We start from the raw sequence: 14,453 nt of genomic DNA, 5'->3' as shown, positions 1-14,453 counted from the left end.
AATATGTTCTTCTCATCCCACCACTGTATTAAGCTGGAAGTCAGAAGACCCATTATTCCAGTCCTGGTTCTGTCATTAACTGGCTTTATGACCCTGTGAAGTTAACTTACTTTCTTTGAGCCTCAGTTTACTCATCTGCCAAAAATGATGGAGCTGGACAAAATGATCTGTAAAGTCCCTTCTGCTCTAAGATTCTATATTTCTTTGGGATGAATCCGTTTTCCCCTAAGTGTAGCAGTGGTTTCCCATCAGTAGAAAAATAAAAGTCTGTGTTTTTGAATTTTATGTTAGCATATATTCTCCTGTATATTAGCACAGAAATTATTTTGCACAATCTGTCATTCTAATTTATATGTTGCTATTTGAGATTTTTAGGGACTATTTGAGATTCTATTCAGTGTCATCAGTTTTATTAAATACTTGCCACCTTTAAATCATTTCTTTGCCACAATCCTCAGAATTTGTTGATTATGAATTCTAGTGGGAGTATTTTAAGTAATTCTCAGACTTTTTATTGCTGGGTTTTTCCCTTTGAGAGAATTATTGTATTAGGAAAGTAAAGTTGCTTTTTAAGTCTATGACTTATTTATGGCCAAAACTTTAACTTCTTTTTTTCTCAAATTTTCATTTACAATCTTTCTTGGTTTTGATTTGACAGTGAACTGAAGGGTGAAATGATACTTGTGATATAATTGTGCAAGGGGAGTCATGTGATACTAAAAAAAGAAAAGTTAATAACCTGTATATGTAAGACATTACTGTCAGAGGCACGAGAGAGTTATACATTTAGTTTTATTTATCTGTGTTCAGTCTTCATACTTTTTGATTTAATGTGGCAGAGAGTAGAATAAAGTCTGGCAGGTACAAAGGTCTAGACTTAAAGAAAAGGATAGAATTTGAGATCCTGTGTTAAAATACTTATACGTTCATGGTTTTAATACTGAGGAGCCATGATTATACTGTTACATAGAACAATCTTTTCACAGTGGAATACAGTGCTGTTAAATCTAAAAAATAAAAGTACGAGCAGGTAGCAAAGGATATTTAAAGAAGGAAGAACATTTCTTACTCTCCATCTTTTAACCTACAAATTACTTACTAGATGTATCTTCCAGTCTGTTCATAAGTAGAGAAATTGTGTGTTTTATTTAGAGTATTTAAAATTTTATTACTAAAAACCTTCCAAAGGTTTCAGGCTAGCTATCACCAAGTAAATTTTTAAATATGATTTTCTTATTCTGGTAAAGAAAACAGGGAAGAGTTTAAATTTGCACTTGTTAAAATTTAAGGTCTCACTCACAAACACAAAAAATAAAAAATTTTATTTGTAGTTGATCAAACAAGCAGTAGGAAATTCAGAATAGAAATGTTTTATATGTAAGTGGTTCTTAAGCAAATGTTGAGGTTTACTGGTCGATGTTTTAAAAATTGCAAATCTACAGAAATTTCAGTAGCCCTCCCCCCTTATTTATTTTTCTATAGATATTTAATTTGTTCTAAAATATCTATTAGACTTCACCATTGTAAAATAAAAAATACATCATCAGTATTGAACACAATTTTAGTTGAATCTTGTCTAGAATATCCAGTGGTTACCAATATAAGTGTGCAATGCCCCAAAACTGCAGATCTCCAGGAATGCAAACTTCTGATATTCAAGAATAAATGCTGTGGGGAAAAGAATTTAGTGTAATTTTAATAGCATGGGCTATTAGAATTTAGTGCAAATTACTTTTACCATAAAGAAGTTAATTAACCTCATTCTAAATGGTACTCTCAGGGGTAAAAATATTTAATGCAACTTTTAAAAGTTAGCAATATAATTTTCTTTTGCTTATAAAGTCAGGTATTTCATAGTAGTATGACAGTTACAGAGAATTGCAAAGCAAAAAAAAAAAAAAAAATTAGTTCCTGTGCTTTAAAAAAGATATTCCGAGTATTTGTATTGCAAATGAATTATTGCTAAATGTTAATAATCTATTATGTCTTGTTTTTTAAAGTGAATGAATTTTTAGCTTTTGAGGGCCCCATCTTGTTGGATATGAGAATTAAACATCTAATCAAAACCAATCAGTTAAGTCAAGCAACTGCTCTAGCAAAGCTGTGTTCTGATCATCCAGAGATTGGTACAAAAGGTAGTTTTAAGCAAACTTACCTTGTTTGTCTTTGTACATCATCACCAAATGAAAAGTTAATCGAAGAGGTGAGTATGTTTTCTTTTGTTAGTAATTATTTTTAAAAATGAAGAAGTTAATTTTCAATTAGAATATCTTTGACTTCTCTTAGATAGTGAGGGACTGTTGTCAATCTTAAATTTTAGTATGCTCTGGGGTAGTGATTCTAAGCAGCTTTCAGAGTTATATGTAAACTGATTTCATCTAGCTTTTTTTTGAATTGAATCTTTACTGCTGAGGTTAAATTCTGGGATGGTGGAGGTGGCTTAATAATTGAGTAGGATGTTTTTATTTGTCAGCAGTTGGACCTTAACTTTAGTTTTACCTGACTTCAGGATACTTGTAGATCTAACTGGCTAATTTAAGTAACTATAGAATTTATATGACTTCCTCCTAAAAATATGTTCTCTGTTTTATACACATGCATATGCACACACACATGCATAATGTATTCCTAGGGAGAAGTGTACACACACACACACACACACACACACGTATGTATAGATCTGTATCTATATATATTAAGATCAAATTTTTATTTGCATATTTAATGTAAAGTTTTATTTTCTGTGAGACATATGCTTTTTTTTTTTTTTTTTTTGTACTTCTAGTTTGGCATAAAGCATAGTATTCATGCATTTGTTTTGTACTATAGAATTCTGAGATAGAATCGTGGTCCAAATGGGAATTTGGATTTTGGAGAACTCATAATTCCAAAATGAAATTGGAGACAGGGTAGGAAAATTAAAAGTTGCTAAATAAGATAAAGGCAATATGCATTTAAATAATTTAGATTAAAAAAAACTATAATGTTTAATGGTGTTGACTTTGCATTTAATGCAAACAAGTGTCTTATATCTCTAATACAAGTATCCTTCAACCTCAGAGCAATAAAGAGAAGAAAATGACTAAAGGACACACTTAAAGATGTGTAACAGGAAGAATTGAGATACAAACCAAGACAAGAGAGCTTGTATAATCAGCTGTGTAGACAGATACTGTAATCAGTCTGGAAGAAGGATAGTGTCAGACAAAAAGCTGAATGCCTACATGAGGTTAGAGCTGGTTTAGGTAGTGATAATTTTGTGGGTTTTTTGTTGTTGTTGTTGTTTTAGAAAATGAAGAGGAAAATGGTAGGCTTGGACCAAGATTAGAAGTAAGGTTATTGTGGATGGTGAGGATAATGAGGGTACTAAGAGTGATGTCTGGCAATTCCTAGATTAGACAGAGTAGAGCTAAGGGTTGTAGCCTAGGAAATTATATCATTAGTTTGGACATATAGAAGATTGAAGTTTTCTTATTAGTTCAGAATAGCTATGTAGACAGTTAATTGGCAGACAGAGTTTCTTGAGATAGCTTTTGAATTTTAGGATTTTTTCTAAAATTCTTAAATTTGTGTTGCTATATCTTAGATACTTTTCAGCTTCTTAATAAAGCTTTAATTATCAGTTCATTCCTTGCCCTTATGTCAGTCTATCCATCTATCTATTCTTCCTTCATCAGATTTTTATTAAGTGAATGATGTGTGATGTCTAAGCCCTGGGGGTTAAATGTAAGTTAAGGCATAAGTCTTGGCCTAAAGAAACTTAACTTCTAATAGGAAACTATCTAAATGTAGGGTTGTTAGGTTAGTTCTAAAGTCCCTGCTTGAAGTTGAAGACTACGAATTTATAATCTGCAGGAAAAATCTGTATTTCTAACTCTGGAATAGTCAAAAGATTTTGTAGAACTGAACTTTAAGTTCCCTTTTGGTTTAATTTTTCAGATTTGAGTAGCAGCAGCCTAGCTTGATTTGGGAGATCCTCAGGAAAATTCTCTGTGAGGGCCTCATGTATCTCTGATATCATATAAAATGATTTTTTTTTCTTCTTACATTAAGCAGGTAGAATTAAGGCATTCCTTGTTTCTAAGCAGAGTTCACCAAAAGTTTCTGTACCCTACTCCAGAAACACCACTAGATCTTGAAAGTGCAGAACAGGACAGGATATGTGTAAGTCGACACATTCCTTGTTAAAAGTCCTCTTTTGCTTAGAGATTGTTTGGTTACTCTTTTATGTTCCTATTACAAATAGTAGAAATTTTCTCTTCATTGTTCCATGTGAAGTGGGTTAAGATTGGCTGTCACCAAGGCCTGTATTTGCCCCAAGGGAAGGTAGTCACTTTGGAACAATTGCCCAAAGATATTGCCCCCTTCATAAGAGGTATGCTCTCTCTCTCCCATTCATTTGCTTTTACCTGTCTGGTTCTTAAAAGCATATGAGTTTTTTACTTTGACTTCTTTAATTCTGGTTCTTAAAAGCATATGAGTTTTTTCATTAGTGTGTGGTAGGAAGAGATATTGGAGAGAGTCAACCATGGCTTGAATTCTGTGGTCCTTTTGAGGAAATCCTTGTTCAGGGAAGCCAGTAAGCAAGGAATTGACTAGGATTTTCAGGATCCTTTCATTGTAATAGAAATAGCAGCTAGCACTGGTAGATGGCTGAGGAATGGTACTAAGAGAGATGAGTGCCTATCTGGATTCTCTCGAAGGAAAACCTTGGCCCGTATTCTTGGTGTAGGTATAAAACAAAGTGAGCAGTATTTTAGTATTTTAGAATTGTTTAGAGCCAGTATAGCTCTTGGTTTTGTCCTTAAAATAAACACAGAATTTAAAAAATAAATCCTCTTTCTCTCTAACCATCCCTTCTCCATTTAATACTTCCCCAAGTAATCATTCAGTTTGAAATTTGATAAATAACCTGATCCTTTTCTATGCACATGCATATATTTTTATATGCTCCAAACATACATATGCACACCCTGCCTGCTGTTCACTTTCCCCCACTTACTATGGATGTCCTTTCATATCATTCCACATAAATCAACCTCATTCTTTCTTCATGACTGCATAATTCCATAGTATGGATTTGTGATATCTTTGGTCAGACTAGATGACATTTAAGTGGTTTCCTTATTGTATACATCCTTTCGTTCTTGTCAGTGGTTCACTGGTAGGGCAAATTTCTGGAAACAGTTGCTGGATTAAGGAGTCTACATGTTTTAAATTAATTTATAAAGCATGCTACCATCCAAAAAAGATTATGCCAGTTTAGGCTCCCATAAACAGTATATGAAGTTTCCTCTTTACTAACACTGGAAATTATTTGTCTTTTAAATTTTTGCTTGCCCGAGAGTTAAAAAATAGTAGCTCATGATTTGATTTTATGTTTTTTCAGTATGATAGGGTTACCATTTAAGTTATTATTATTATTTTTTAAAGATGTATTTATTTTAGAGAGAGGGCCAGTGGGGGGAGGGGCAGGAGGAAAGAATCTTTCAAGCACACTCCTTCCCTAGCAGGGAGGTGGAGGTAGGAGGTGGAGGGCCAAGGGCTCTGTCCCAGGAACCATGAGATCTATGACTAGAGTTGAAATCAAGAGTTGAAACGAAAAGTCCTATGCTCAACTAATTGAGCTACACAGGCACCTTCTAAATTCTTTTTTAATTGGAAAGCAATTTTATGTAAGCAAGACTTCTTAAAATGTGATGAAAGCCAATACATTTTAAAAGTACACTTGGTAATTGTATATAGAATACTGTTGAAGTGTTCTGTGCTTTTTGAATACCTGGCATAAAGAGCCATATTAAAACATAAAAGCCATTATTCACATTCTTAAAATTATTTTTGTTTTACAGAGGGAGTTAGCATAATATGTCTTTAACAAACAGATCATTCTGACTTTGAAAATTTATTCACAGTTCTAAATTTACTAGTGTTTAAATTTTTGCTCATTTTTCAAAGCAATAGAGAAAAGATATCTATACTAAAAGATATCTATTACCATCTATAATGGTAATTCCTACTGTGTGCTGCCTTGGATTAAAAAAATAATTCTTGTTCATTGATAGCTATATTTGACTTGTACTTTCATGGTTTGAATTCAGCCATCCATTGGTTTAAATATGGTTTCGGTTTTCCCTGTCATTCTCTTTTGTGTCCTGTTTTTTTCAAGAGGACCATCTAGTGGCAAATCAGGGAAATGAAAGCTATGGAAGTACACACTAAAAATTGTTTTCCTAGCATACCTTTAAAAAGTGTGGTTTTCTGTATTACTGAATATGGCAAATGTTTCAGTTTGATATGTTGTATATATGTGAAATAAACATGCTGAGGCTATTTTAATACAAATACATATATATGTTTCTAATTACTAAGTGCAAGCTAATGTAGGTGTCATTGGGGAAATAAATTTCCATATATATATATATATATATATATATATATATATATATACACATTTTGCATCATATGAGCATTCAACAAGATTAGCTTAGGTTTTACAACAAAAACAACAAAAGATCAGATTCAAAACAAATCATTCTGTCAGGATATAAGATTTTTTATTAAAGCAGAACGTGTAAAGGGTCAATATTTAGCAATAAAAGGCTTCAATGCTTATGCATGGAGAGTTCTGGAAAGAGCAGACTTTGAAGCTGTACCTGGGTTAAAATCTTGACTGCCACTAATTAAGTAAGCATGTGATTTTGAGCAAGTAAATTAACCTCTCTGAACCTTATTTCTAGAAAGTTAGTAGAAAGTTACTAGAAACTAGTTACTAGAGTTAGTAGAAAGTTACTAGTAACTAGAAAGTTACCAGGCAAGCTATTGTGTTGGTTAGCAGTGCTATTTCTGAAGAAGCTGGCACTAATAAATAGTGTTATTATTATTATTATTTCATGTTATTATTAACATGAAAAAATAAAACTTACGGGGTGACTTCTAACATTTGTCCGCATGTCTATAACAAGGTAATTGTTCAAAGTTAACACAGCTTGCAATAAAAGATAATGTGATGAAATAGAAAGAGCTTGAGTGTTTAATGCCAGTTAGACAAAATTTGATTTATAGATCTACTGCTTAATTAACTGTTGCAGTTTGGGCAAATTAACATAATTTCTTTGAATGCCACATTTTTCCTACCTAGTAGGAAATTTATGATTAAATAATAAAATATGTCTGATAATGCACTTAATAATGTAGAATATTTGAAAATATTCATTGTATGATTATATATTGATCAGCCCCCCCTTTTTTTTATTTAAGTGGGGTCACTTAAAGATTTGTTAGAAAGAGATGAAAGAATAATGGAAAGAGCACTGCATCGGGGAATTCCAAAACATAGGTTTCAGTTTTAACTCGGCCACTAACTTCATCATTCCTGTAAGAAGTCATTGTTCTTAAATACACAGACTCAGAGTTGGGTCTTGTCTTGTTTTAGAGTTTTCTAGCCCAACTTAATGTATAAAATGGAACCTCAGAATCTATCCTCATGCAACCTTTATCCTCCTCAAAGATCAGTCTCAAGAGTATCCTCATTTAGATATTTGTTCAGTCCCGAACACATTACATTTTACATACATGCACACACGCACACACTTTTCCTTTACTCACAAGTTGATCAGGACAGACAAGGTCAGCGAGGAGGGGCATGGTTATCTCTGTGGTATATGGGTGCCAGTCATCTATATTGGTCTTCATTTTTTTTTTCCATTTATCTTTTTATATTGTGGAACACCAGTGATTTGTGATTATATTCTGTTTGCTTATATCCTTGTCTTACAGAAATGCTTATAGAGATCTGTTTACATATTAAATCATTGTAATGTGATAATTTTAATTTTTCAAAAAATAAGTAATAGATAATACATGTGTAATTAAATGAAGAAGTTGCCTTCATCTAGGTTATACTTATGCATGCATGACTGTTGACAGGCTTTGAGATGGAATGAATTTATATGAAAAGAAAAATAATGGAGATTTATAGAACACTGAGGTGAGCTTAATTTAAAGGTAGTATAACTAAAAATGTTTCATAGTATTCTTTTTCCCCCTCAGATGAATAGACACTTTATTAGTGTATATCCAGCATACCTTTCTGTGTCTTTCTGCTGATTTTAATGGTTTTTAAATTACCAGATAAAGGGGGGAAAATACAGCTTTTCTTTTTCAGTATCGTAGTCCTGATTAATGGGTAGAAGATACTTATAATTAGCATTAGTTATTTCAGATAAATAAGTATTTGTAAAGTTTATTAAAATAATTGGTTCTCCGACTTGAAGAAAAATTATTTCTTTACTGCAGCCGAGTAATGACAAACTAGAGGTTTTACTGATAAAAAATGATCTATAAATATCTAATGATTCAAAAGTATATTTTTATATATCCTAATAATAAAACCATTTTATGGCATGTTTTCTATATCCTTTTTTCTTTAGATTTCAGAAGTTGACTGCAAAGATGCACTAGAAATGATTTGTAACTTAGAATCTGAGGGTGATGAAAAAAGTGCTCTTGTCTTATGTACTGCGTTTTTATCACGTCAGCTCCAACAAGGAGATATGTACTGTGCTTGGTGAGTTGATTTTATTTTGTAAAGAAAAATTGGTTAAATAAGAATACAAGATAGGTTATGAGAATTCAGAGAGCTTAAGAACATACTTTTTAATATTTTAAAATCTTATCAAAACAAAAAGCTTATAAAAGCTTATTTTCAGTTATTACATGCCGTTCAGACTGACCATGAAGTAGTTCATATTGTAACTTTTTTATGTTAAGGACCACACAACCCCCTTAGTATACCAGTAATGGTTGTATAATGATTAATAATGATCAGGAAATTTTTAGATGTTAGAAGATGAAGGAAATGTTCATTTTGTCTAATGCCACAATATTTTCAGATATCTAAGTAGTCTCTGTGTATATTTTTCCTCTACATATTACACACTTGCAACTACATAACTAGTTTAGTAATTTATGTGTGGAAATAAAGTTCATTTATCATTCTACTTCACTAACTTCTTGAGTGCATATTTCTTTATATGGTACATTTTCAAGTGTGCAGAAGCCTGTTACATATAACGTACAACTAATAAAGATGTTGACTTCAACTGACTCAAAAAAAGATCTTAAGATCAGTTGTCTTAAATTAATGTGTTAGCTAAAACTGACAATTTATCTGGCCAGTGAATAGCATTATTAGTCTTCAGTGTTAGTTGGTAATATTGGAAACACAAAATTCAGTTTACAACATTCAGACTTTAAGAATTTTTACCAAATGATGTATGACATACAAATCCCATGAATATGGGACAGGCAAGCTAAATCAGTGTGTAATTAAACAAGAATAAAGTTCACAGTTACAAAGGTTTTCTGAGCAGTTTTGAGTTTTGTTATGAAGAGAAAATCATATATGCAGTACACAGAGGATTGATACAAAAGGTAGAAAGAAAGATTATGAAGGGATAATAAAAAGCATGCATTTAACTGAGGAGAAGTAGATTTTCCATGTAATATAAATATTAGTATGACTTAATTAACTCTTGCATTGCTTTGAAAAATTCATCAAAGTCTGAATTTCATTACAACGAAGGCAATCTATTAAAAGTTCTTAAGTGAGGGGGGAATTTATGTTTAAGAAATGCTATTTAATACAAGTACTTGAGAAGGCTTTGGGGTCTTAACAGTGAGGACGATTGGGGGGAAGTGGCAGGACAGAGTTGAGCTTGAAAAGTGAACTAGAAAGCCAGTTAACAGTCAATCTGGGAAGTTAAGAAGGCTTCTTTATGGATGTAGGATGGGTTGAAATAATGTTGACACAAACAGTCTTTAGGATAATAGAAAGCAGAGGCTTTTATAGGGTCAGTGATAATGATGCATTTAATTACAAAGATGGTGAACTGGAAAGAATGTTAATCATTTTCATATATTAAGTTTCAGGTTTCAGAAGAGATCAAATTGGAGAAGTCTTAAAAAGAACTAGAGAGGTGAAAGTGGCCAATACTGGAGAGACAGATTTTGAAGTCCTCTGTATATAAGTTAAAATCCAGTAAATGATCAAGTTATTCAAGTGGGTGGTGAAAGGGCAGTGTTCCTGAGGAAATAATATTAGGAAAGGCCTGTATTGAGGAGATTACTTTGTGAGGAAAGTTGAGGAAAGGAAAAAGATTTTTGTGCAAATTAACCACAGAGGACAGAAGAGAAATAGGACGATAGGTAAAAGGGAGGAAAATTCATCGTTTCGTAGGATTATTTTCTGTGAAACCTACATTCTAATTGTATTTGAAATAAATTTCAAAGTTCATTTTTCAAAGTTTATTATTTCACCAATTTGAGAAATTAGTTGTTTCTTTTGAGTTCTTTGTCGTCATTAATTTTAATATTTAATAACAAATTTTTAAATTTACGTGACCAGTTGGTCAGTTTTCAGTTTCAGGTAGAAGATAAAATTAAATGCTTTTAAAAATACGCCATTGATCTGTATAGATCAATGTGGCTCAGATACCATTTGTATAATGTGTTTAAATGAGAGGTGCTTTACTAGTACGGGTATCATTTCTCTCTGACATTGAAAAACATTAAAAGAATGATATCCTGATTTTATTTAGTCTCTAAAAAATTTGAAATATACCTTATATTTTATATCTAATTTAAATTTAATTTCCACATGTAGAATTTGGAATCTAAAACCAGTTTTAATTTCAAATGTAATGACTGGACCAATATAGTCCATGATTACTACATTATTGTTCCAACTTATTTTTTTATACTTTTTTTTAGGGAGCTCACTCTCTTTTGGAGTAAATTACAGCAAAGAGTAGAACCATCTATTCAAGTGTACCTAGAAAGATGTCGGCAACTTTCTCTGTTAACCAAGACAGTATATCACATTTTCTTCCTGATTAAAGTTATTAATTCGGAGGTAAGAATGATCAAGCTATTTTTTCTCAATTTAAGATGTATTAATTACTTTTAATAAAAACTATTATTTTGGCACCTCTTCCAGTGACTTCTGTTATTTCATTTAAAGTTTTGAACATTGCTTTAATTAGTCTTATAATAGGCATTTGATAACAGAAAAACTTAAAAGTACAAATGAGAGCTAGGGGCTTGCTCTTGACCTAAAGAAAAGTAATATGCATATACTGGTATTTTATCATTTGACAATTTTTGCTCCTAGGTGTTACACTATTTTGATAACTGGCTTTATAGAAATTTAAGAAGGTATAAAGAGAGAGATGTAAGGTAGCTCCCTTTGCTAGCAGTTTGGCAGATTACATTATCTAAAAATCCTTCTACAAAGTGCCCCAACATAGTTGGTGAAATAAAATAAATATTTCTTTTGATATATAGCACCTAAGGTTGCAGGAATGTTAGGGAGAATCCATAGGCCCAAAATGAAGAGGAACTTAAAGCTTTCTGAAGCCGAAAGCTTAAGCTGCTGCTGGGTCTCTCCTGGCCTGATGGGTATTGGGATAGGTTACTACTTGCAGTAACCAAGGAATTTGCACATTGGGATGGGAGATAGCTTTATGGGCCCTCCCCAACTCCCAGTTGGGGAGTTGGAACTCAGCAATCTGTCCCCCTACCCCACCTGCAAAGTTCTGTAATTTCTTTGAAAAAGTAGACCAGAAAAATGGTGCTTTTTAGTACAGATAGATGGTAGGGAAGCTTATGCATGTTCTACTGGGCTGTGGGTCAGAGAAAGAAAAATGTTTCCCTTAAGAGGTTGTAACCATAGGTCTACCCTCACACAGATTTGTGGCCTAAATTTACCATATTTATAGTCCAGAAATCCTCATGCCAAGTAAGTAATGTTTAAGAAGGTAAGAGTGGAGTACTGGGCTGGTAACATCTGGCAGAATGCAGAACTTCTTTGAAGGGACATACTCAGTGCTGGATTCTCAGGTAAAGTCCTGGTTGAGATGAGTTCATGATCAAGAATTATGGAACATGAAACAGTTTGTCATGAGGGAATTTTGTCAGAGAAAAATAACAGTAGAATTAAATAGACTATTTAAAGACAAAAATGTAACCATCAGGATTTATACATGTATCAGTATACATTTATACTGAGCCGGGGTGGCTCAGTTGGTTAAGCAGCTGCCTTCACCTCAGGGCATGATCCCAGGGTCATCTACTTCTCCCTCTGCCTGTGTGTGTGTGCGCGCGCGCGCGCGCGTGCGCACATGACACTCACTCACTCTCTCTCTCTCACACACACACACAAAATAAAAAAATTTATAAAGCATATGAAACAGTGACATGAATGAATCTCAGTAGAGAAAAATTATTTGCGTAAGTTTAAGTAATGCAATTATGGAAAATTACATAAAATACATATATTTAAAGACAAAATAAGGAAGTAAAGCATGAGAAAGAAAGATACTATCAAAATGACCAAGCAGATTTTAAAGAGTCAAAAAAAAACTTCTAAGAATAAAAAACAGTTATTGAAATGAAAACAATTAATAAGTAGATTAAATAGATTAGATATAACTGAAGAGGAAAGCAGAGGTTACATATATGTTTCTAATTATCTCAATTGGAGGCTGAGTTTTACAGAATTAATTTTTTTAAAGATTTTTTTAAAAAATTTTATTCATTTTGAGATACAGAGAGAGCGAGTGTGCACCAGCAGGGGAAAGAGGCAGAAGCAAACTTCTTCCTAAGCAGGGAGCCTGACACGGGTCTCAATCCCAGGACCCTATGATCATGACCTGAGCTGAAGGCAGATGCTTAACTACTTGAGCCATCCAGGCGCCCCAGAATTAATTTATTTTCTTATAGTAACCCTTGTAGTAATGCAGTTGGTTTCCATTTTAAATGTACACAGAAGACGTTTTTCTAAAGTTGCGGATATTATGTAGAATGGGGTGCCAAACAGTGTTTAGGAATCCTTAAGAACGGGGATGCAGCTTGAAAGAAGGATTTAAGATTCATTTATTTATTTGTAGAGAAAGAGAACACAAGAGTGGGGGAGGATAGGGAGAGGGAAAATCTCCATCACAGGACCCTGCGATGATGACCTGAGCTAAGATGATCTCAAGAGTCAGACTTCTAACCAGCCGAGTCACCCAGAAGCCTCAAGAAATATTTTTTAATTCATCTGTAATTTCTTTTAATTCATCTGCATACGCGCGTGCACACACACACACACAAAAGATACTCTCCTGTTCCCCCTTTAAGAGTAACTTCTAAAATCTGAAGTTGGTCAGTAAATCTTACAAATTTCCCTTTTTCTCTTGAAATAATTTCAGAAGAATAGAATTTCTCTTTTAGGAGTAAAGAACGGGGTGAATTAATCTATATAGTTTTTGTCTGTCAACCTTGTTAATTCATTCTGATTTTTCATTTTATATATTGTGCTGCAGGTAAAAAATAGAACTTAATATTAAGTTTCTTTAAAAATTATTGTACAATTTTAAAATACAGGTTGTGCCACTGCTTTATGTCTAACTTGAAGAGCAGTATAGCACAGTGGAAGGACTTTGAAACTAAAAAGCCTGGCAGATTGGGTGACTTTCTCTTGACCACCTGGTAACTCTAACCACTTTGTATTTCATTTCTTAATTAGATTAATCGAGGAAGTTAGGTAAAAATGACTCTCCTCCCTCATCCTTACACCCCACTAATAAGGAGATTGTGTTGGAGAGGGAAAAACTTGGACAAGAGCTATACTGTCCATTATTGGTAACCAGTAACCTTTATTTTAGGTGCTCTGTAGTTCCATGAGGCTAGTGACATTGAATAGGATAAAGAATGCTTCTATCATCATGGACAGTCTGCGGAATAGTAACTTTGTGGAGAGACTTTAGGTTTAGAAGTAAAGTCCATAAAAAAAGCAGTTAAAAGCATGAATAATAGCTTTAGAAAGTTGGGTCAGGGGAGCTCACCTATTCACAAGAATAACTTGGAACTTGCTAATCAGTTACTCTGCCCCCAAAATCTTGTTTCCTATCGCATAAAATGTTTTTCCCTTTTTTTTTTACTTTCTGAAATCTGATCAGAGGTTTTATTTATTTATTTATTTTTAAGATTTTATTCATTTGAGAGAGAGCACAAGCAGTGGAGAGAGAGAAGCAGGCTGCCTATCGATCAGGGAGGCTGATGCGGGGTTTCATCCCAAGACCCTGGGATCATGACCTGAACTAAAGGCGATTGCTTGACCATCTTAGCCACCAGGTTCCCTTAGAGGTTTTATCTTAAAACTGGAATCATAGGGACGCCTGGGTGGCTCAGTTGGTTAAGCAGCTGCCTTCGGCTCAGGTCATGATCCCAGCGTCCTGGGATCGAGTCCCACATCGGGCTCCTTGCTCCGCGGGGAGCCTGCTTCTCCCTCTGACTCTGCCTTCCACTCTGTCTGCTTGTGCTCGCTCTCTGCCCCTCTCTCTCTCTCTCTCTCTGACAAATAAATAAAATCTTTAAAAAAAAAAAAAAACTGGAATCATAGGGGGGCGCCT

General features: G+C 33.6%; 1 protein-coding gene across 6 annotated transcripts in view; it reads left to right on the top strand.

Moving 5' to 3' along the window:
- Positions 1–14,453, top strand: part of ZNF292 (zinc finger protein 292) — a 92,319-nt gene that overhangs the window by 64,130 nt on the left and 13,736 nt on the right. For 5 of the 6 annotated variants that reach the window (XM_013063729.2, XM_004766945.3, XM_004766946.3 and 2 more), the window contains 3 exons: positions 2,001–2,203; positions 8,430–8,566; positions 10,771–10,912. In XM_013063729.2, coding sequence (XP_012919183.1) covers positions 2,001–2,203; positions 8,430–8,566; positions 10,771–10,912 — 482 coding nt within the window. Of the gene's footprint in view, positions 1–2,000; positions 2,204–7,926; positions 7,988–8,429; positions 8,567–10,770; positions 10,913–14,453 lie in introns of those variants that run through there. The other variant, XM_013063730.2, reaches the window with a different exon arrangement.

The sequence above is a fragment of the Mustela putorius genome, unplaced genomic scaffold (genome assembly GCF_011764305.1).
Source record: "Mustela putorius furo isolate JIRA1106 unplaced genomic scaffold, ASM1176430v1.1 tig00000166_pilon_pilon_pilon, whole genome shotgun sequence".
NCBI lineage: Eukaryota > Metazoa > Chordata > Mammalia > Carnivora > Mustelidae > Mustela > Mustela putorius.
The sequence above is the reverse complement of the archived record's forward strand: the minus strand, read 5'-3'. Positions and strand labels throughout refer to the sequence as shown.